The sequence below is a fragment of the Cyprinodon tularosa genome, unplaced genomic scaffold (assembly GCF_016077235.1).
Source record: "Cyprinodon tularosa strain WSP-4 unplaced genomic scaffold, ASM1607723v1 ctg193, whole genome shotgun sequence".
NCBI lineage: Eukaryota > Metazoa > Chordata > Actinopteri > Cyprinodontiformes > Cyprinodontidae > Cyprinodon > Cyprinodon tularosa.
Genome location: NW_024038694.1, coordinates 24,199 through 45,226, shown reverse-complemented (window position 1 = coordinate 45,226; position 21,028 = coordinate 24,199). Strand labels below are relative to the sequence as shown.

The 21,028-nt window shown below is 37.8% G+C and overlaps 2 protein-coding genes across 2 annotated transcripts; one reads left to right on the top strand and one right to left on the bottom strand.

The window, feature by feature from the left end:
* Positions 1-18: 18 nt before the first annotated feature.
* On the bottom strand, positions 19-10,488 carry slc30a4 (solute carrier family 30 member 4). The gene is made up of 8 exons (XM_038283409.1): positions 10,328-10,488; positions 9,528-10,020; positions 6,378-6,524; positions 5,243-5,396; positions 4,803-5,013; positions 3,739-3,844; positions 3,522-3,656; positions 19-511 (listed from the first exon to the last, which is right to left on the bottom strand). The coding sequence occupies exons 2-8, from the start codon at positions 9,940-9,942 to the stop codon at positions 357-359; spliced, it is 1,323 nt and encodes a 440-aa protein (XP_038139337.1). The 5' UTR covers positions 9,943-10,020; positions 10,328-10,488; the 3' UTR covers positions 19-356.
* Positions 10,489-14,143: 3,655 nt separating this feature from the next.
* Positions 14,144-21,028, top strand: bloc1s6 (biogenesis of lysosomal organelles complex-1, subunit 6, pallidin). Its single transcript, XM_038283408.1, has 6 exons — positions 14,144-14,293; positions 14,465-14,584; positions 16,415-16,589; positions 18,227-18,314; positions 18,384-18,470; positions 18,552-21,028. The coding sequence occupies exons 2-6, from the start codon at positions 14,530-14,532 to the stop codon at positions 18,669-18,671; spliced, it is 525 nt and encodes a 174-aa protein (XP_038139336.1). The 5' UTR covers positions 14,144-14,293; positions 14,465-14,529; the 3' UTR covers positions 18,672-21,028.

Below are 21,028 nucleotides of genomic sequence, written 5' to 3'. Positions count from 1 at the left end.
CAGTTGAAATAAAACAAACCCTTTAATGCAAAGAAAGTCACCTGTTGCGGTAGGCTTTAATGGTGAATTAAGATCAAGTTTTCAGATTTTTTTTTTTCAGCATTGAAGGTCAAATTCCACCCAATAAGAGCTATGCAAGCACAAGGGCATCAAGTCCCCAGGGGCTGCAGCTCTCCTTTAATTAGAAACGTGCATCTGTTGTCGTTTCAATGACAGATTTGGCACCGCCCTTGGTTTCCACCTACGTCTGTACTCTCCAGCTCTTACTGCTGCAACCGAGGCATCCAGGCCCCTGCGTATCCGCTCATCTCTGCCTCCACTGGAATGAACAGCCTGTGTCGGCGTGAGGAGGATTCTCAGACACTGGGCTGTTGACACTGTGCGCAGCTACGTACTGTCCTCTGTCTGTGAGTCTGGACCTGCACCGTGCATCTGGTGAGGCCGTACGTGTGAAGCAGCAGGTGGCGGGCCTTGGCCTGGACGTCTTCCCAGTTGTTGGCACTAGAGGGAGCTGTGGAGACAGAGAGGTATAAGATTACAAACTAGCTCAGGATTTATACAGTCTTATAATGACTCTTGGTTAAAATTAATACACTTTATTTGGAGCATTTCCACACCAAAAAAATATCAAAAAGAAATTCTACACTTTTGAACACTGCATTTAACCTCTATTACTAGAGTAAAAGAATTAAATAATCTTTAACCTAGTAATCGTTAAATGAAGTATAGAATCTGTAAAATATGCTTTTAGCTGACAGAGCAACTTGCTTAGATGAGTAATTATACCCAAATTAAAAAACATTTTGCATTTAATATAAAAAAAACCTTTCATACGATGAAATTGCAGTATGTTGACGTGTGCCAGCGTGTTTCAGCCTGATTCAGCGTGCTCATAACAACATATGCCAGAGTTTTTGCCGGATTTTTCATGTCAGGCATATGCTGGCTAAATCGTAAAGGTGTGACACAGGGCTTAAGGAAAGAGACAGGAACAAGGAAAAGTGTGCAGTATGCTTCCTATCAGCAGTTCTTTACCATAGAGAGCTTCTGATATTCCTTTCCACCATTAGCTTTACAGATGCCCACGATTGTGTGGCAGCTCATCTCAGGGAGTTTAACAAAATAAATAAATATATATATATATATATATATATATAAATATATATATATATATATATTAGTGCTGTCAATCGATTAAATTTTTTAATCGCGATTAATCGCATAAATGCCTGAGTTAACTCGCGATTAATCGCACTTTAATCGCACATTTTTTTCCTGATTGAAAATCATTTAAATACTCTCGATGACATACAAAAAAATACATACAGGCTAGGTTTGTGCCAATGTTCTTTTTTTAAAATGAAAACAGGTCACAGATACTGATTTATGCCATAGAAACATATGGCAAGAAGATGGGGAGGCATGTAGCAAAAAATAACAAATATGTAGGCAAAAAAAAGGCCCTGAAAACAGGCTGATGTAAAAGACAGTCTTTACAGTTAATACAGTCTTTTGAACAAAGACAAGCATTTTACCCTACTGCTATAAAATTTAGTAGAGTTAACATTAGATGTTAATTAACCAAGGTAATAATGAACAATTTTCAATCAATACATCCAAATCAATAGACCGACATCACTAGATGAAGGTAGTCTATGCTCTCTAGAAAGTTACTTTTCAGCCTCTTAACAAAAATGAGAACACACACACACCCACTCACCCACACACAGACACACCCACCCACACACACACACACGCGATACCGACCTGTTGCGTACACAGACGGCAAGAGTGCTGCTACGAGATTCCATTTCACCTCAGTAATCAGTTTTCTCAGCGTATTTCAGGTTGCTACTACACTCAACTTGTTTGTTGGTGGTGGGGCTTAAAGAAAAGGCACTAGCGTCACCCAGTGTATGAGCGTCTTTTTCCCTTGAGGAGCTCCGCTCTAGAAGCCTATGAGAAATGCATAGACTGGGGGAAAATAGCCCCGCCTTCCCGCAGGCTGCAGCGGGATGTACTTGGAAAAATTGTACCATAAAACCACATAGCGTTAATCTCACGTTAAAAAAATTATCGCCGTTAAAATGGCCTCGCGTTAACGCGTTAATAACGCGATAATTTTGACAGCACTAATATATATATATATATATATATATATATATATATATATATATATATATATATATATATATATATATATATATATATATATATATATATATATATATATATATATATATATTATTCTGTGATTATTCTTTAAAGTCCAGAAAGCTTAAGGCTGATCCTTTCCTACCCAAAACAGTGGTCTTACTTTTGACTCAGTTAAAGGAGAAAGGATAGGAGCTCTAATCTGAGGTATTCAGAAGGAGAGAGATAATAAAATGGTCTCAATGAGAGATTTCAGGAAAATATGCTGGTTAAAAAGAACACATAATTCCCAAAAATCATCAGAAAGACATGAAAGACTTTGAGGAAAATATTCCTGTTAAGATGGAACAAAAACAGCTTTTTGTTCTGACTTGAACAGATAATGTGTTAGCTGTTCAAGTCAGACTCTAAATGGCTCAAAAAACTCAATGAATGTTTTGAAACGGTTTCCTGCTTAAATAAAACCTTTCAGCACAGCTGAACTAAAACGTCCCTAAAGAGAAGAGTAGCCAAGTAATCCTGTATATTTTCATTTAATTTTTCTTAACATAACCCCAGGCTGCTTTGAATTACTTTTACCTCGCAAAATATAAAAAGGGATCTGCATTTGAAAATTCTATTTTTATTTTACCATGTAATCGTTGTCTGACAATAGGGACTTCTTTAATGATCTATGCTGTACATGTGTCAAAGAAACCCTAACACATCTATGAGGGGGAAATAAATGTTAACAATTCAGTTTTTTCTCCATCAGCCTAGAACTGGAAAAGAAAAAAAGAAAGAAAAAAAAAACACTCACGCACAGATCCAATTTGAAACCTGCAGCAGCTGAAGTGAATCATCACCTTAGGCGTGAAAATAATCCAGGTCTCTAAAAACTAGCTCTTTTTCTATTAATCTATTCTGTCACTTTCAGCATCCATTCATATCCACTATACTACTCCAAAGACAAGTCTGTGCATTAAATGATCAAAATGTGTTTAAATATCTCACACGGATACTCATCATCTAGCTTGTTCTTTATGTTTCACCAATGAACCAAAAACGTGTGAATGTCAGACATGGAGTGACAGTGCAGTAAAATGGCATCAGAGATGGAGGGACAGCTCCCTCTAGTGTACAATCTGCAGTTTGCTCCCTAAAAGTCAGCTGGGAAACTCTTCAATAAAGTTCCTTCAAATTGTAAAGTGTGTCTCTGCTTCTATGAAGTTGGAGTTTGCACACATTTAGACTGAGGACCTGCAGAGTTTTGCTAACTTTGATAAAAGCACATATCCGTACATTGAGCACAATTCTTCCAGGGAAATGAAGAGGTAAGTCATCCCTACATCTCCTGACCTTATTACAGAATAATTGAGGCTACTCACTGAGCTGCAGATGCAGCAGAGCTGCAGTCTTGTCAGCCGTCAGCGCCCAGACATTCAGCTCGTCGACAGATTGGACATCCTCCATCTTAAGGAGGTCCTCCTTGATTCTCTGAGTGTCCAAGTGTCTGGGAACACCTGCAAGGCAGGATAGAAACATCACACAGAGCTCTCGCTGTGATAGAGTCTCAAATAAAAAAATTAAGGGTACAGGACTTACCTTCAAGTACAATGATTATTGTGTCTCGAATGATGCGGACAGTGGTGAAGAGCACCAGAACTGAGAAAATGTAAGTGCAGATGGGATCTGCCAACTTTAGCTCCGGCTGTGAAGTCAGAGAATTTCACTCAGTAATGTCGGCAGTTTAAATGCAGGTAGAATAAGAATATAAGCAAGCATTTAATTCATGTCATTCATATGTAAAAAGTATGTTAATGTCACAGAGAGAGATATAAACTTAAAGTAAAATTTTTATCCTATAATGACAGCCGTTTCTGGCTAATTTTTAAAACTGCAATGATTTAAACTAAAGTCCAAGGCAAGTTACAGGAAACATCTACCGGTAATAAGGCAGCAAACACTGAAGTGGAAAAGAAAAAAGCAAGGATGAGTTTAGTCTCAAGACAAAAGTAGAAGAAGCACAAAACCGTTCCCCAACAGGACAAGAATCCTACACTATAAGAAGAGTGACCATCTCCATCTGCACCTCCATCAACCATACATCCCCACCAGTCAACACACCCCTGGAACGGAAGTGACCAACAAGGCTTCAGGAATTACCATCTCTGACCATCTGCAGCAAGAATGTGCTGAACAGAATGAAACAAAACACATCTCAGGAATGTGTGTTGTGCTTTAAAATGGATTTCAGAAAAAAAGTTTTTTTCAAAAACTTTTTTTAAATGGTGTTACGTGAATGAATCATTTTAAAGAAACTAACGTGCTAAAACCAGTTTTAGCTGACAATTGAAAATGGTATTATGCCTGCAGACATGTCACAGCTTGTTTCAGTTCGGCTTCATCAACCACATTGCTGCTGGTATGCTCTTTGAGCAATGTGTAAACAGAAACAGATGGATGTACAAAGAGCCACCGCCGATACAAACTGGGGCAACCCACTGTCACTGCATGAATGATGGATTGCACCATATTGTTGGAAATAGGCTAATGTTTTTGTGCATGCTCAGATTTCTTATTTTTTCATCTATCAAGTTTGCATAAAAAGATTTGTCAGAGGATCATTTGCTACGGGGAAAAAAAAGATTTTTGAAGACTTTCAGTACCTTGAACCGGACTATGTAAGCAGCTATGAGAACCCCGACGCTCTGGAGGAGATCCCCTAAAGCATGGATGAAGGCTGCCCTTACGGCCAGGCTCCCGTGAGGCCTCTGCTGACCCGACCCAGCCTGTGGACCTGAGGGAGCCGCCGGGCCATGAGAGTGACCGTGACCATGTGAGTGGAGTTGACCGCCTTGGTTCAGCAAAAATCCCATTCTGAAAGGACAGAAAACATTCAGATACCGACACTAAAAAACACGCATTTGTCTAAATCGTTAGAGCAGCAATCAGCTGTAGACTTTAGGTAAACATTAACTTCAGTCTGCAGATTAAAACTAAATAAAGGCCGTACTTTGATCTGAACCTATACATTTTCTACTGATGTTTTCCTGACAGGTTGCTTTATATTCTATAGCTTTCTTATATAAAAACAGGCCAAACTTACATAACATTAACAGCCACCCCTACAGCTGCAGTGATGAGCATGACGTCCCCGTCTATATTGAAGTCCTGATGTACAGTCCTCTGGACGGCTTCGTAAAGCAGTATACCCGTCAGGATGTAGATGAGCACCACACTGAGGACTGCTGACACCACCTCTACAAACAACAAGTCACAATATGTCGTCAATTCCAAAACCGTGTTGAAAAGCTGAGGAAAAATTAAAAAAGAACAACTATGCCACGCTATACTTCTACATTAAATAATACACAAATACATTTACAATAATTAAAATCCAAACTGAAAAACCACTTCTTTTCTGAAACTACTCTGTCCAGCCTAACTTGATGAAACATTTAGTAATATCAATAGTACTAATACACTAAATATTAATTCTCTTGATCAAATTGTTTTGTATATTTCTTATCAGATATTTTTGTTCAGCATAACGGGGGGGGGAAGAAAATGCCATTGTACAACAAGGAAAAGTAGAAGTTACCTGAATCAACATGAGAACAGTTTGCCTGCAATTTCACTTTGAAAAAGCTCAGCTTCACATTTCTACAGAAATAATTTGTTTTTTTATCGTCCCATGGTTATATTTAAATAAAGAGATCCAACTACAAGAGGAACATAGAAACCAATGACTGTGCAGTGGATGTTAACAGTCAAGTGTTTAAACCTTTTGTTTTATGATTTTAACTACAGGGAAATAGGTTCAAAGTACAACATTTTGTTTTTTATATGTTTTTCATTATTCTGTTTCTATACCTTTAAAAGTTTTAAGTACTAAAGCTTGCAATAAAGGGGGTATAGACAACGAAAGTGACTATGAATTCAAATGAAGATTAATCTTTTAATTACTTCTTTATAAACACATCTTTATGGTGTTTACTGGCCCAAATGCATTACGACCAGGCATTGGCTGTCTTTGTTTTAGGAGCATTAAAAATGTTATGTTCAGTGATCCGTGTCTCAGAGATAAGATCTGCTTCGAGTACAGTCCTGTAGTAAGTAAACAAACTCAACGAAGAGATAAATTAACATAAAAATATCCCACATCAAACGACTTTCTGCACAGAGCACAGATTGTGCAGCTAAAAAAGGAAGGGAAAAAAAAAAAGGCTTCTGCAACTTACCTAGGCGATGCAGTCCGAAGGTGAATCTCTTGGTGGGCGGTTTGGTGGAAAGCCACAAGGCAAGCAGAGAAAACAAGATACCAACCACATCTGCTAGCATGTGCACAGCATCAGTCATTATGGCTAGACTGTTAGACACATAACCCCCTGGAAAACAGTATGAAAAACCAGAGTAAACAAAGTGAAATATGTCGACTATCAGATCAAGCTGGGAATTTGTTTTAAAGGGTTTAATGATAACATCCCCAAAGAAACTAAAATCATCAAGATATAAAAAGCGATTTAAATAGTTTCTTTTTAAGTTTAGATTTTTTTAAGAAGCTCCGATCTACAGCTAGCAAAAGTCAGTAACTTCAGTAGTTTTTGTTCCATATTGGTTCTCTATATAAAGTAGTAGTTTCAACTGGAAATGTGGAAGTGACATCAATTAGTCTCACCCTTGGTGACACAACCTGCAATGTTATATGGCTCCTAAATAGTTGTATTTTTTTTTTAATGGCAGATATTGCTACGGTGGTCAGACTTTAAATAACGACTCTACAAAACAATGGCATGGAAATTAAGGATGAGCGGCAGGAATGAAGGATAGATGACAGGGTTTACCTGGGGGAAAGAGATAGGAAGTAAGGAAGCATGGGAGTAGTGGAATGAAAGAGAAATTTAACAACTAGGACACATGTAAGGAAAGCAAAAAAGAAAGGAAGGGGGGAAAAGGGAAAGAGTGAAGGACACAAAAAGAAAAGGAGGAAAGAACTGGAGACAAAAAAGCACATCTGGAGGAAGGAAATGATGAAGAGAAGGACAAAAGCATAGAAGGAAGTGAAGATGGTAGGGGGATGAGAGCCAAGATGATGGAAGCATACAATGAAATGAGGAAAACAGGGAGGAAGCAAAAAGGAATAAAGGATGAGAAAGAAATAAGTCTGGAAGCTAAGAAAGAACACAGAAAAGACAAGGAATTAAAAAAAACTGACACGTGGGGAAAAAAATGAAGTAGATTAAGAAACAAAATGAAAAAGAACGAGTGTAAAAGAAACAAAGGAGGAAGTACTTGAGAAGGAAAACTGGGGCAAATAAAGAGGATGGAAGAAATTAGAAGGAAAAAAAAGGGCATCCACATTGACAAAGGTTAAAAAGGTTCTCTAAACGCAAACATTTGTCCCAACTGGAATCAAATTTCTGACTTTTCCAGACTGTATATGAACCCTGACAAACCGAAACTCTAAAGTAAATCTTTAAACCTTAGTAGCTACAGTTAAACAAAACTGGCATAAAACATGTTACTATCTTATGCTGAGAGCGCATCAGTTTTGGTTTGAACAGGAAGTTAAACATGACAAATGCAGGGCATGAAATGACTGTCCTGCTCTTGTTTTTTTAAGGTTAATGTTTGATCAAAACAAAGCATTCTCTTCTTGTTTAAGGGAAACTGTCCCAATTTGCTTGTCGGTTTTATTCACAGCTACGAACATGTGATTCATTTTTAAGGTGGATTATAAGAGATTAATCTCTTTGGCAGTCCTGTTTAAACAATTTAAGGGAGAATCCTTTCAGTGTTCCTCTGGGTTTAGTTCGCTGGAATAATAAGTCACTGTTTGAACAGCTGCAATAAAAAAAAAAAAAAGAAACAAACAAATGAACTCCAGGCTGCCAGATCACAAATATTAGATAACCACTTCAAATGATTTCAGCAGGCAGCAGGAAAAATAAGAAACATCTAACAGAAATGTGTCACCATTTCCATCCTGTGTTTTGCTGTTACAGTCCCAGCCTGATTCTCATTTCTTCACTGCTTTAGAAGTAGTGGGACAACTCAATTATTTCTGTGGAGGAATATGAGTTCTCCAGGACTTTTAAAACTTTTTTTTTCAGTTCTTTGGAGCAATACTCGAAAATGAAGCAAAACTTTCAATAGCACAACTACCAATGAAAAGTAAATACTGAAGTCTTCCAACAATATGCTTTTGGTTTCTCCCCTTATTCAGCACATAATACATCATTTAAATTCAAAGTATTGTTTTAAAACTCAAAATTCTGGGCAGTTTGGTTATTATGACAGTCAGCAACAGTATTCAGTCCAACCAACCAAGTTAGTAAAATATAAACAGGAGGAATTTCTGTACTATTTCTCCACTAAGAGTATTTTAAGAAAAGAATAAAACTGTATTTTAATTCATGCTGCAATTAAAGACTATTTTGCAAATCGATTAATTTGTTGATTTTTTTTTTTTTTTTTGATTAATCAATTAACAATCGGATAGCCAAAGGTTTGTTAAAGATTTTTTTTGCGAAACTAAACCAGATGAAACAAACTTTTCCACTTGAGGAGTTCTGGATAGGGTATATTGACAAACTAAAAATATTTCAAACTTAAATGCAAAATGTTTACATAATTTTATTTTACAGTTTTGGTTAATGGGTGCTCTAAGTGGGTCACTCTGTCAGCTAAAGGCACATTTTAGAGTCTATACTCCAGTTAATGATCAAACGATTACTATATTAGTTGACGATTATTTCAATAATCTAGTAATCCAATTGTTTGAGCCCTAATTTTTATGTATTTTGAAGCATTATTTAAGTAAAAATAATTTTAAATAGTATTACTGTTTTTTTTTATTTAACATACTTTATTATTGAGAATATTTTCAGCATGTATGCAATTTTGTAAGCAAAAAAAAATACTTTGGCAAAATGTTTAAATACCTATACGAGTACTAGAAGCACATGCAGTATCCCCAGCTTACATTTAGTTCTTTAACTAAACCAACAATGCCCGCTGCAGGATTCTTTATGTTTATATGATGCTTACAGGCACAAGTTATGCTTATATAACTGGAAACAACAAGAATAGTTGATGCATCTGCTTTAAAACAGAGTGTCCTGTTTCACAGATCTACTAGCTAATAAGGAAGGGAGGGGCAGTACAAGCATTAGCAAATATAATTCATAATTTGAGTCCAAACTGCTTGCATACAGTATATTAAGTTAACAATCTAAATGTTAAATAAACTTTGGGGAAGCAGTTTGAATGATTTGTAAGAAAATGTGATGGAAATAAAGAGTTAATTGGTTTAAGGAACAAATTAAATGGCAATGTAGGCTGCATTGTTTGACATAATCAGACAGAAATGTGGGTTTTAATGTTTTTACCTATAATTTCCCCTGTCATGAACAGGAAATACAACACAGCTGCAATGATAAGCCTCTTCATCACCCTCCTGTGTTTGATCCTCTCCCTCTTCTTCGTACAGTTATCACAGGGGTCCATGTTCAAACCCGGGCTGCCCAGGCTGGAGGAGTCCAACAGGGAGTCATCATCATCCTGACCGCCTACATCTGGAGGGACCACCACGGTGCTCACCGCCACCCCGTTGGACGGAGCCCCGGCAGAGTAATCGGACATCTCTCCGGAGACGACCACCTTCAGTTTGTTAAATTTGGGGCCCTCGTCATCTTCCACCAGGTCATCAGAAAAGTCAAACGGAGCGGTGTCGTTCAGGTCCCAGCCGCTGCGATCCCTCCTGAAGGCGGACCGAACCTTACCGAAGAGCTTTCCACCGGACATGTTTAATAATCACCGGGGTTTCGATCACTCACATCTTTATAACGGACCGCGATGGTAAGACTGCATTTTTACTCCGACCTGTCCAGAAGAAAAAGTGAAGTTAAACACCAGCTGAAAGGCGTTTTAAATGTGTACAACTCGGCAGTTCGAAGAAAATACATAGCTGAATCAGATAAACTTAACCAGCAATCATTTTTACATCTTTATTGTTTCCACATTATCCTAGAAAGTCCATTAGCCCTCATAAAAAAAACAAGAGAGCTGGTCAAACAGTAACAAGCTAGCGAGCACAGGTTAGCTTTCCTGTCAGTTTCAGACTAAAAGGCATCTCCTCTAAAGTGACCGCTAGTTAAAATAAACAAACAAACAAATGAGAAAAGCTCACCGATAGAACTGCTTTCAGTTGTACAAACTTATTATTCTGCTGCCAAAGTGAAAGCTGTCATGTTCAGCAAACATCCGAGTCTTGACACCACCTTAGCTCCGCGCGAGGACCCGCAGGTTTGCTTCTATGCAGTTGATCAACGTCATGGGACTCTCGACTGTTTTTCTGGGATCCACATCAGTTGGCTCAGATCGTCAGAGTCGTTCTGCAGGGCCGAGTTGCTCTGCAGATTTCCACCAGAGTGGATTGTTTTTATTATTCATATGTGCTTGTTAAACCCTAATATTACCTACCTGTTAAGTGTAAAGACTAATGTTTGTTTGTTGAACTGTATATAAAGTGTATATATATATAGTAATTTTGACACGGTACATATAGATGTATATAGTATGCATAGATATATATACTATATATATAGTATAGATTAACCCTGATTAGTACAAGTACTGACTAAAATAATTTATTTAGTTAAAATGTAAAAAGTAGAGGTTTTACATTGTAACCTTTTCATTTGAATTATACAAAAATAAACAAATTAATTCCTAAAAAAAAAAAGAAAGCATAGAAAAATGATTTGTTTCCCTCTTTTACTCGCTGTATTGGTAAAAAAAAAAAACACAAAAAATACTGTCTTTCCTGTCCACTTCTGTTCTAAATTAAAATTTTACACAGGATAATGTAGACTGAACTGAACATATAGGTTCTGCATGACCACTTTGATATTTTTAAAGCTTTGGTATTAACAGCATAACATTAGAAAAAATAGCATTATATTACAGAAAATCATTATAGAAAACTTGAAACATAATAAACACATACATTTAAACCCCAATGAATGGGGAGTGTCTTGGATCTCAGAATCTGATCCAGTTCCAGACCCCTATGTTCGTCCACTGTCAATGTTTTTCTATAAACAAACTGTGCTCAACTGAACCAATTCTCTTTATGTTCTTGCTTACGCTCTGCTATGTTGCAACTGTTGCGCCATGTCCTCATCACCATGTATGGATGTAACAAGCCAGTTTTAAAAAAGCAGGGGAAAAAAAGGACAGATAATTGTGTTCTAATAAAGTAAGTAAACGTAAATCCACACGCAAATAAATATTCAAGTAAAGTGCAGATACTGAAAAACCTACTGAAGTACTTAAATAAGTATCTCTATTAAGACTTCGACTTAGGCAACTTTTATTGTCATTTTGTATATACAGATCCTATAAAAAAATTGTGTTTTGTACAGCTTTCATGACATTTCCATTTCTCAAAGTGCTGCAGTGATCAAATGTAAACAGTGTGGGAGGGGGAAAAAATGTGCAAAAAACACATGATATGGAAGTTCGGAGCATTAAATATATATGGTGCAAAAGGCAGGGTTTTGGTTTGGTGTTATCTGATGCAGAGTCTGTGACATGATTTAGAGTTTTCTCAACTGTTCAGCTGTTTTATGGTGGTGGGGAAGAAGCTGTTGCAGAACCTGCTTCACCTGCATCGAATGCTGTGAAGCCTCTTCCCAGAGGGAAGCAGGAAGAACAGTCCATGGTGGGGGTGTCAGGGGTCAATGATTGCGCTAGGGACACGCAGCTCTGGGATGAAATGTCTTTAATGAAGCTCCACCTCCTCTCTGTAGTCCAGGTCGTTGTCTTCACTGATGAGGCCCACCACCGTGGTGCCCTCTGCAAACTTCACTATGTCATTGGTGGTGAAACTGGGGACGCAGTCATGTGTCATCAGGGTGAACAGCAGGGGGCTCAGGACGCAGCCCTGAGGGGAGTCTGTCCTTAGACTGATGACATCAGAGGCGTTCTGTCCGACCCGAACTGATTGAGGTCTGTTGGTGAGGAAGTCTAACAGCCAATTTTGAAGGGGTGTATTGAAGTTGACCTGTACCAGTTTGCCCATCAGATGCTGTGGGATGATGGTGTTGAAAGCTGAACTGAAGTCCAGGAACAGTATCCGCACATGGATGTTCTTCTCCTCCATGTGTGCTAGGCTCACGTGAAGAGCAGAGGAGTTCTTTAACCGGCCTTCACTTTATCATGATTAGAGTCAGTGCGGCAGGCCGGTAGTTATTTACTGAGGTGACCTGAGGTTTATTTGGGGCCGAAATGATGGTGGCAGACTTGAAGCATGATGGCACTGTGGATTGGTCCAGGTGTAAGTTACACCTCTTATAGCATCTCACAAATGCTTGTGCTGTCTTCACCACCTATGCTGCATTTCCTGACCTGCAACGTGTAGTTAGTAAGATGAAGTACAACTCTTAAAGCATATCTAGATATATTTTTTTCATTATTATTATGATTGGTGTTTTAGTTGTTCTTTGTTGTTTTGGTATTATTATTATTTCAGTTTCTTACAAGTTATAACTGATTAATGATTACATTCTAATGCTATGGATAACAGTTAATAATTGAACTTTATTGATCTCACACTGGAGAAATTTAACTCTGCATTTAACCCATCCCCTTGAGGAGCAGTGGGCTGCTATTGTGCGACAGCCGAGGAGCAGTGTGGGGTTAGGGTCTTGCTTAGGGACCAGAGTGCAGGCTGTTTGGACTGAACTGGGTACATGCAACCTTCTCAACACACAAGCGCACTGCTCTAACCACTGGGCCAACACTCTCAACTCTATCTTCTTCATCTTAGAACATCTGCACTCATGGGGGTCTGGACAGGTACCTGTACCTGAAGACATAATCTGTTATATCTTCATGGACAGGTACCTGTTTTAGTATACTAAAAAAGTTCTAATGCTGATTGTGCTGGGACAGACATAGTCCTTTCAACACATTTCCTTTTAGCATTAAGGTTCTGTTTTTATTATAATTCAAAAATCAAGATTATTGTCATATTGAGATAGGATCATCCGTCAAATATTATTTTGAAAACTAATTAAAAAAATTTAAACTAGTGATTTTCATTTGAAATAAGTCTAAATATGTAGATCGTGATGGACTATCTACTAATAAACATGTATATATGTAATTTCTAAGGGAAAAAAAAAACGACATACTTATACCTAACTTTGTATTCTACATGTCTATATCATACACACAATCCCCCTCTCTATAATCAAATTCTATGACTTGATTTAGTTTTCTTTAAAAATCGAATAATTATTTGTATATGTTTACTCCCCAAATTCTTCCTCATAATATCTACTAAATTAATCTTTTCCTAAATACATTCAAACTCTCTCCTTGTATATCTTCTCTTGCTTTCATATTTATGATATTCCAGTATAACATGTTTTATTGTCACATTTGCCAGTAGTTTGCTTTGCCAGTAGTTTGCTTTTGAATTTTAAAAAGTATATAATTAAGTCCTCTATGCCCAAATCTAACCTTGTTATTACTCTTTCCTCCTTTCTATTTCGTCTTCCATTTCTTCTTTTTCCTACCATCTTCTGAATTTTATAAAACCATCTTCCTTTTTTTTCTTCATCCCACCTTTTCGGCCATTTTTTCATCAGTTTCTATTAGAAATATTTAATACATTTTTCAGAATAATAAATATGGGTTTGATGGTTGTATTTGTGTGGGTTCCAGCATATATTAGAGTAGAAGGAAATGAGAGGGCAGATAATATGGCAAAGAGGGCAATTCAAAATCCTATTAGTTTTACAGATAAAACTGATTATATTTTAAAGTTAATAATGCAGAGCTTGAATCTGAACAAATTACTGTTTTTAATGGTTTAATATCTTGTCCCCATTGTAAAGCTAATAATATTGCCAACATTTCCCCTGTGTAGAGTTGTTTCCGTTGGTTTTAATCGTTCCTATAAATGAGTTGGCCTATAGAGCCGAATCCTTCGCGTTAGCCTCCTTAAACGTGATCACGTGATGACGCAGAAGTCACATGACGCTGTCTCATGCTATAACAAATTGTAAATTTCCCTGTTTTTAATGTCCAATCTCCACAACACACAATCCAACCTACACTCGCCATTCAGCCGAAGTTTAAACAGGTAATTTATTGTCTCCAGTCATTCCGATTCACGGATCACTCATGGTTTATCGTGTTCCAGCCGTTTAAAGAGGCTCACAGTGAGCTAGCGAGTCTTCCTGGACACAAAGTCAGGAGACACTGCGTTTCTTTGTGACTCGTATGCAGGCGTTTAACTCGTTATTTCCATCAGATAAGAGTGTGGGATCCGACTACTGGGCGCCAAACAGAGAAACTGGGTCAACCGAGCAGCTCCAGATGGAGGTAGAGGGGATAGAAGACGAAGGACCTTCGTCCCAGAGTGAACTTCCAGGTATGATGGTTACTCTCCATTGTCCATCCCTCAGATCTCCTCCTGCAGGAGGACAGGGAATGGGCCAGGAAGCAAAAAAACAATGACGATTTAAGTAGCAATAAAAAATAGGCTTAATTTAAAACATGATTTGCAGTGTGTTTCTGTAAATCTAAAGAAGAAACCTTCAGGAAGACACCATAGCCGTTTTCAGGTAGCCATGTCTTTAGGTTGTCTTTCATGAAAGTAAAGGCAGGCACTAAACTAACCCGTATGTGAGATTCCAGGGCAGATTAAAGTCTAAGTGAGCTGCTTGTGTGCAAACAAATGCCTAACTGTTGCTCAAATCCATGCACAGTTTGCAGACTTTTTTTTTTTTTTTTGCTGTCAGCACAAAAATCAACCATCAGGAATCTAGTTAAGCCTAATGAAGCTCAGAAACATGCATTTAAGGCTCAGAGATGAAATACTTCATAAAATTATTTAACATGCAGTGGGTAGCACTGCTGCTTTGTGGCAAGAGATTCTGGGTTCGGTTTCCGGCCCGGGTTCTTTCTGCATGGAGTTTGCATGTTCTCCCTGCGCATGCGTGGGTTCTCTCCGGGTACTCCGGCTTCTTACCACAGTCCAAAAATATGACTGTTAGGTTAATTGGCTTCTCTAAATTCTCCTTAGGTGTGAGTGTGTGCATTAATTTGGTTGTTTGTCCTGTTTGTCTGTGTTGCCCTGCGATGGACTTGCGACCTGTCCAGGGTGTCCTCTGCCTCTCGCCCGTAGACAGTTGGAGATAGGCACCAGCACCTCTCACAAGAATTAATTTTTTTGTAAAAGATTCTCAGTAATATCAGTGCCTGCTATACTTATCTGTATCATTTTCCTTCAACTTAACAGTTTTTCGCCACTTTATGTCTGTGTTTTACTACCAAGTCCTAATAGAATGCATCGTTTGTGATTAAAAATGTGGCAGTGATCAAGGGCTGGGACTATTTATGTACCATAAACCACATGAGGACCTGGTAACCAGATGACATACTAAAAAACATTTATCCATGTCTGGTTTACGGTTGCCTTACGATGGGTCACAGCTACCCTGCTGATGTAGAACAGTTTATTATTGCAGCACATTAAGCAATTAATTAATTATTAATTATTTCATTAATTTATTAATCTAGCTTCCATATATCTATCTAGCTGTCTAGCTTCCATATATCTATCTGTCTGTCTAGCTTTCATATATCTATCTGTCTGTCTAGCTTCCATATATCTGTCTGTCTAGCTTCCATATATCTAGCTGTCTGTCTAGCTTCGATATATCTGTCTGTCTAGCTTCCATATATCTATCTAGCTGTCTAGCTTCCATATATCTAGCTGTCTGTCTAGCTTCCGTATATCTAGCTGTCTGTCTAGCTGTCTAGCTTCCATATATCTAGCTGTCTGTCTAGCTTCCGTATATCTAGCTGTCTGTCTAGCTGTCTAGCTTCCATATATCTAGCTGTCTGTCTAGCTTGCATATATATATATATATATATATATATATATATATATATATATATATATATATACATACATACATACACATGGCTGTCTAGCTTCCATATATCTTTCTATCTAGCTATCTAGCTTCCATATATCTAGCTGTCTGTCTAGCTTGCATATATATATATATATATATATATATATATATATATATATATATATATACTGTATATATATATATATATACATACACGTCTGTCTAGCTTCCATATATCTTTCTATCTAGCTTCCATATATCTTTCTATCTAGCTATCTATCATCCATGTATCTATATAAAATGTTGAACTTGTTTTTTTATCTGAACTGTTGTGACAGATCTCCAAGCAGCACAGCAGCAGCAGCAGCAGCAGCAGCAGCCAGATGTTCACAGCTCCATGCTTGTAGAGAATGTCTACGTGGATCACAAAGCAGTGGACAAACTGACAGAAGGGTTCCTTTCCCACTACCTACCAGACCTACAGAACTCTAAACGATCCCTACAGGAGCTCACGTTAGTGCTTTCTTTTTTTCCTGTGTTTTGATGCATACACCTCTTTTTGGAGATAACGTTTATATAAATGAAATTACTTTAATCAATTTATCAAGGGGTAGAAGCTGTCAGAAATGATCCTGGTGGAAAACAGAACCTGAATATGTGCCATGATTAGTTTACAAAAATAACTAATTAAATAAATAACCAGTTTTCAGATTTTTAGATGGTATATTTAAGTTCCTGTTGCAGCTCATTAATCAGTCCAGACTTTGACTAGGCCATTCTGAAATCAATTTTTTAATCAAAGAAAGGCTTTTTGAGGTGCTTTCTGATTTTGGCTGCACAGCTTAAATGTTCTTAAGCTAAAAGCCACAACCTGATGGCCTGCAGATCTCTTTCAGGAGGTTCTGCTAGAGAACAGTTTTATAAATTTTATAATTATAAAGTTTTTCCAGGTTCTGGAGCACCAAAAAGCAGCAAATCATCACACTACCAACCACATGCTTCTGAGTCAGGAGGTTCTTTTTAAAAAATCCTGTTAGTTCTACTCTCGGTTCGCATGTTCCGAAGATGTTTCACTTTTCTCCCATTTGTCCGTAGAATAGTTTCCACAAAAATCTTGGGGATCATTAAAATGTTTTTAAGGAAACAGCAAACCTTCCTTTGTGCTCTGTTTAGTCAGCATATTCGTTTTCTTTAGCTCTGAACCTGGCAGATGTGCCATTTATTTCTCAGTCTCTTTTTATCCTGGAATCATGAGGCAGGTTTGTTCTGTAGTTCTTCAGAAATGTATCGCTTTTACAGTGACAGACGGGTTCAGAAAGCTTCTATTTGAGTTATTTCTTTATTCCACTCCTCTGGCGGTCAGCTGTGGATGCTATGTGGTTTTTGAGTAAAAGAGACGTGGAGGGGAACTCCACTCTCCCCTTAGAGGTTGGGTCTCATAACTTTTGTGATTTGAAAACTATATCTAAATCTAACTATCTAACTACTAAATGTATGAGTTTATGCAGGGTTTGTTTTTGTATGAAAATATATATATTTTTTCAGGTCTAATGATAAGAATAATTAAGAATGGAAGGAATCAACAACATTTTCATGACTGCATGCCTCTGGGCCCTTAATAGAGACATACATTTGATCTACGTCTATTTTAGGTGGACCCTGCAAGCAAGGAAGAGCGCTGAGCTTATTAAGGAGCAAATGAAATCAATTTCCGTGAGACAGAAAGCTTCTGCTGGTTTTATTCCTGGAAGTAAACTTACCTAAGCAGGTGTCATATGGACCAGTGTTATACCGTTAATATTTCTGATAGTAAAAAAAAAAACAACTGTTAGAAACCCAAGGTGATAACCAAGAAAGCAGTTGAGGTCTGCATTAATCCCTAAAGCAGCCTTCTGAGTTATTGTTTGAACATTAAAAAATGTCTGATGGGCAGCAGATTTAAAGGAACACTCGTATTAAGTCTGGATTAACGATCTGTATAGAAACCATCCCTATATGTGGCAAAGTGACATCATTCTTTAGCTGTCTGAGCTACATTTCTCTATTTGACCATTAGTGATCAGTGATCTGGTTGTCTGTATATTGTATGTATATTTTAACAAATATTTAATCGCTCTCTATTTAATTTCTCTTTTTTTTGTGACAACCAGACAAAATCAGCTGATACTGTTGGACACCCTGGATCAAGAAGTCACCAAGTTCAGAGAGTGCAACACCTTGCTGGATCTAAACTCGCTGGTACGGTTCAGGCTTTTAACGTTCTGTCACTTTGCATTTCAGAGGACTGACCCAGTCTGTTCTCTTCAGTTTACAGAAGCCAAAGTTTATCAGAATAAACTAGTCAACATCAGAAAAGAGATGATCATGCTTCATGAAAAAACGACTAAACTAAAGGTACGTGGCGTGTCGCTCAGCGGGGAGCACCATGGGATTTTAAATGCCAGCTGCTAACATCCTGGGTTGTTTGGTTTCCAGAAAAGAGCTTTGAAGCTGCAGCAGCAGAAGCAGAAGGAGCTGCTGGAGAAGGAGCAGCAGCGTGAGCGGGAGCTCGAGAGGGAGAGGCAGCTCATCGCCAAACCGGCAAAGAGAACGTAACGCCGCCATCCATGTCTGCTGTATTACAGAACCACTCCGAGGGGCTCTTAGTGTTTACCGCATATCTCCAATCAATCGCTCAAACTTTAACCATTTTCCAAAGTGCAAATTAGATAATCAGACGAGTAACATAAGCTAGCTAATATTAGTTCCTGGTTTGGTTTTTGAAGGATGCCTTTCATTAAATTTGAACCTTCCAAATATTAGTAGTAGTTATTATTTATACTTAATGACGTCCTCATATGTTATGGTAACTGTGATTCCCCGTCTCTAGTAAATGTTCTAACAGTTAGTTTCTCCTTGAAGCTGCATCTGAAGACAAAGGATATTAAATGTAAGGTTGGTTTCTCTGCCTGGCAGTGAACCCTGCACCACTGAAAAGCCTGTTTATATCCATCTAAATGATGCATTATTTCTAAGGGAATAAAATGTGTTGGTGGGTTAAGAAGGAGACTTAATTATATGGTTCATGCACATGCAAAGCTGCTACAAAGTGAGAGTTCTCAGAGATCTAGACTGTCCTTCTCAGTGCTGACCTCTACCCCGGTTGACCACTTAGAGGATCCAATGTGGTTCGCATCAGAGCGACCAACATACGTTGGGGAATGGGCCGTCATCCCGTAGCAGCGTGCCCAAGCTTGTGACCACAGATGATATGGACGGCTCTGAAACTCCATGAAAACATGAATTTTGCTTACAAATGTGGCAACATTTAAGAGGAAATAAAAAAAAAAATCTTTCTCAGAATATGAAGAAAGGATAATTGGTCCAACTAAGAAATAGTCAGACACAAAGTTTTGCCTAATTTTTATACTTGGTGTGTTTTTTTTCTTAATTTAAATACCTCGTCAACATCTTCTCAGATTCTCAGTCATCAACCAAAAGTACCGCAGCACAAACCCACACTGAAGATGTTGTCATGGAAAATTGGTGAACCCTAAACACCGCCTCTAGCTGCAGTTCTCTAAAAGCAAGCTTAGGAGATTGTTAGTGAAGATTGTTTCAGTTCTCTAATCTTTTTCATTTTTAGTTTTTGCTGTGAGGCCAGATAAACTTCCTCCTTGTCCAGCCTTATCTGATATGCTTCCACTTCATTCAAAGTTGCTCCGTCTGTTCAGTTAATGCTGCAGTTTAATGGAATCTAAATACAAACACATCAATGCTTTGCCAGAATGTCCTGTTATTAAATGTTTCCTAGTTTTTGCTGAAACGGTCTGAATTTCATTATATTTATTACCCAGAAAAACAGAACGTCTAAGATTTGTAAGTAAATGTCCTTTTATAGTATGAAAAATAATTTAAGAAAGATTAAATTTATCTTTATTTTTAGGGGTGTGAATAGTTAGGGGAACAGTTAGGTGGCGAGATGAAAGTAAGCTTTATTTGGGGCCTTTTTACAGCTGTTTATCGGAGCCTTTTTACAATCACTTAAATGCCTACGTCCTTTCTTTTATTTTTCTGTCTAAAATATGAATTTTTCCTTTTGATTATACATCTGATCCAACAGAAAAAGCTCTGCTAAACGGACTAGTCTTAGAACTGTATATTTAAGCCCCACAGCTTGCGTCTGTTCAGTGTGCTTTGGAAAATGGTTTCCTTGATAAACACTCAAAGGTAGGAGTAGATCAAAAGCTTGCAGAACATTACGTTTGGTTCATTCTGTCGATTCTGACTCGACTAAGAACAACTTGAACCAAAGACGCTGTTTGAACTCTGATACTTTGGTTTTTTTTTTACTCCCTGAGAGCAGAACAAATCATCTGTTGCCATTTTTACAGATAAGTCTTGGAGAAATGTTTTAATAAGTGTTTTTTTTTTCCTTGGGCTGTATTAGTGTTGAATGTTACAAAATAAGTGTAAGCCTTTTTTTCTGCACTAAATCTGTCTGAGGGTTGTGTGCTTTGGTAGTAGATGGTAAAATGTACAAAGCTGTAAACATTACCTGCCAAACTCAATGTTGTTGTTTTTTTCTTAAACCCTTCTATGCACTAGTTATGTCTGAAATTCCAGAGTTTGTAGCTCAGTGGTCTCAAACTCTATAATTATTAGGGCTGGTGTGCTACGACTTTAAATTTGTTCCTCTTCCGATGCACCTGCATCAGATGCCTAAACTACCTCACTAGCATGCAGTCCAGCTATGTAGAGCTCTATTAATGAGCTGCTGTTGGACTCGGTATGTTGAAGTGGAGACATCTTAAAGTTGCAGGACACTGGCCCTCAAGAACTGGAGTTGGGATCGCTGTTGTTGAGTTAATAATAAAAGCAACACAATCGCTGGCTTGGACTAAATTAAATATGAGGTTTTCTCTGCTTGTTGTGTGATTTATTTTGTCAATAAATGTGTCTGAGTAAAATAA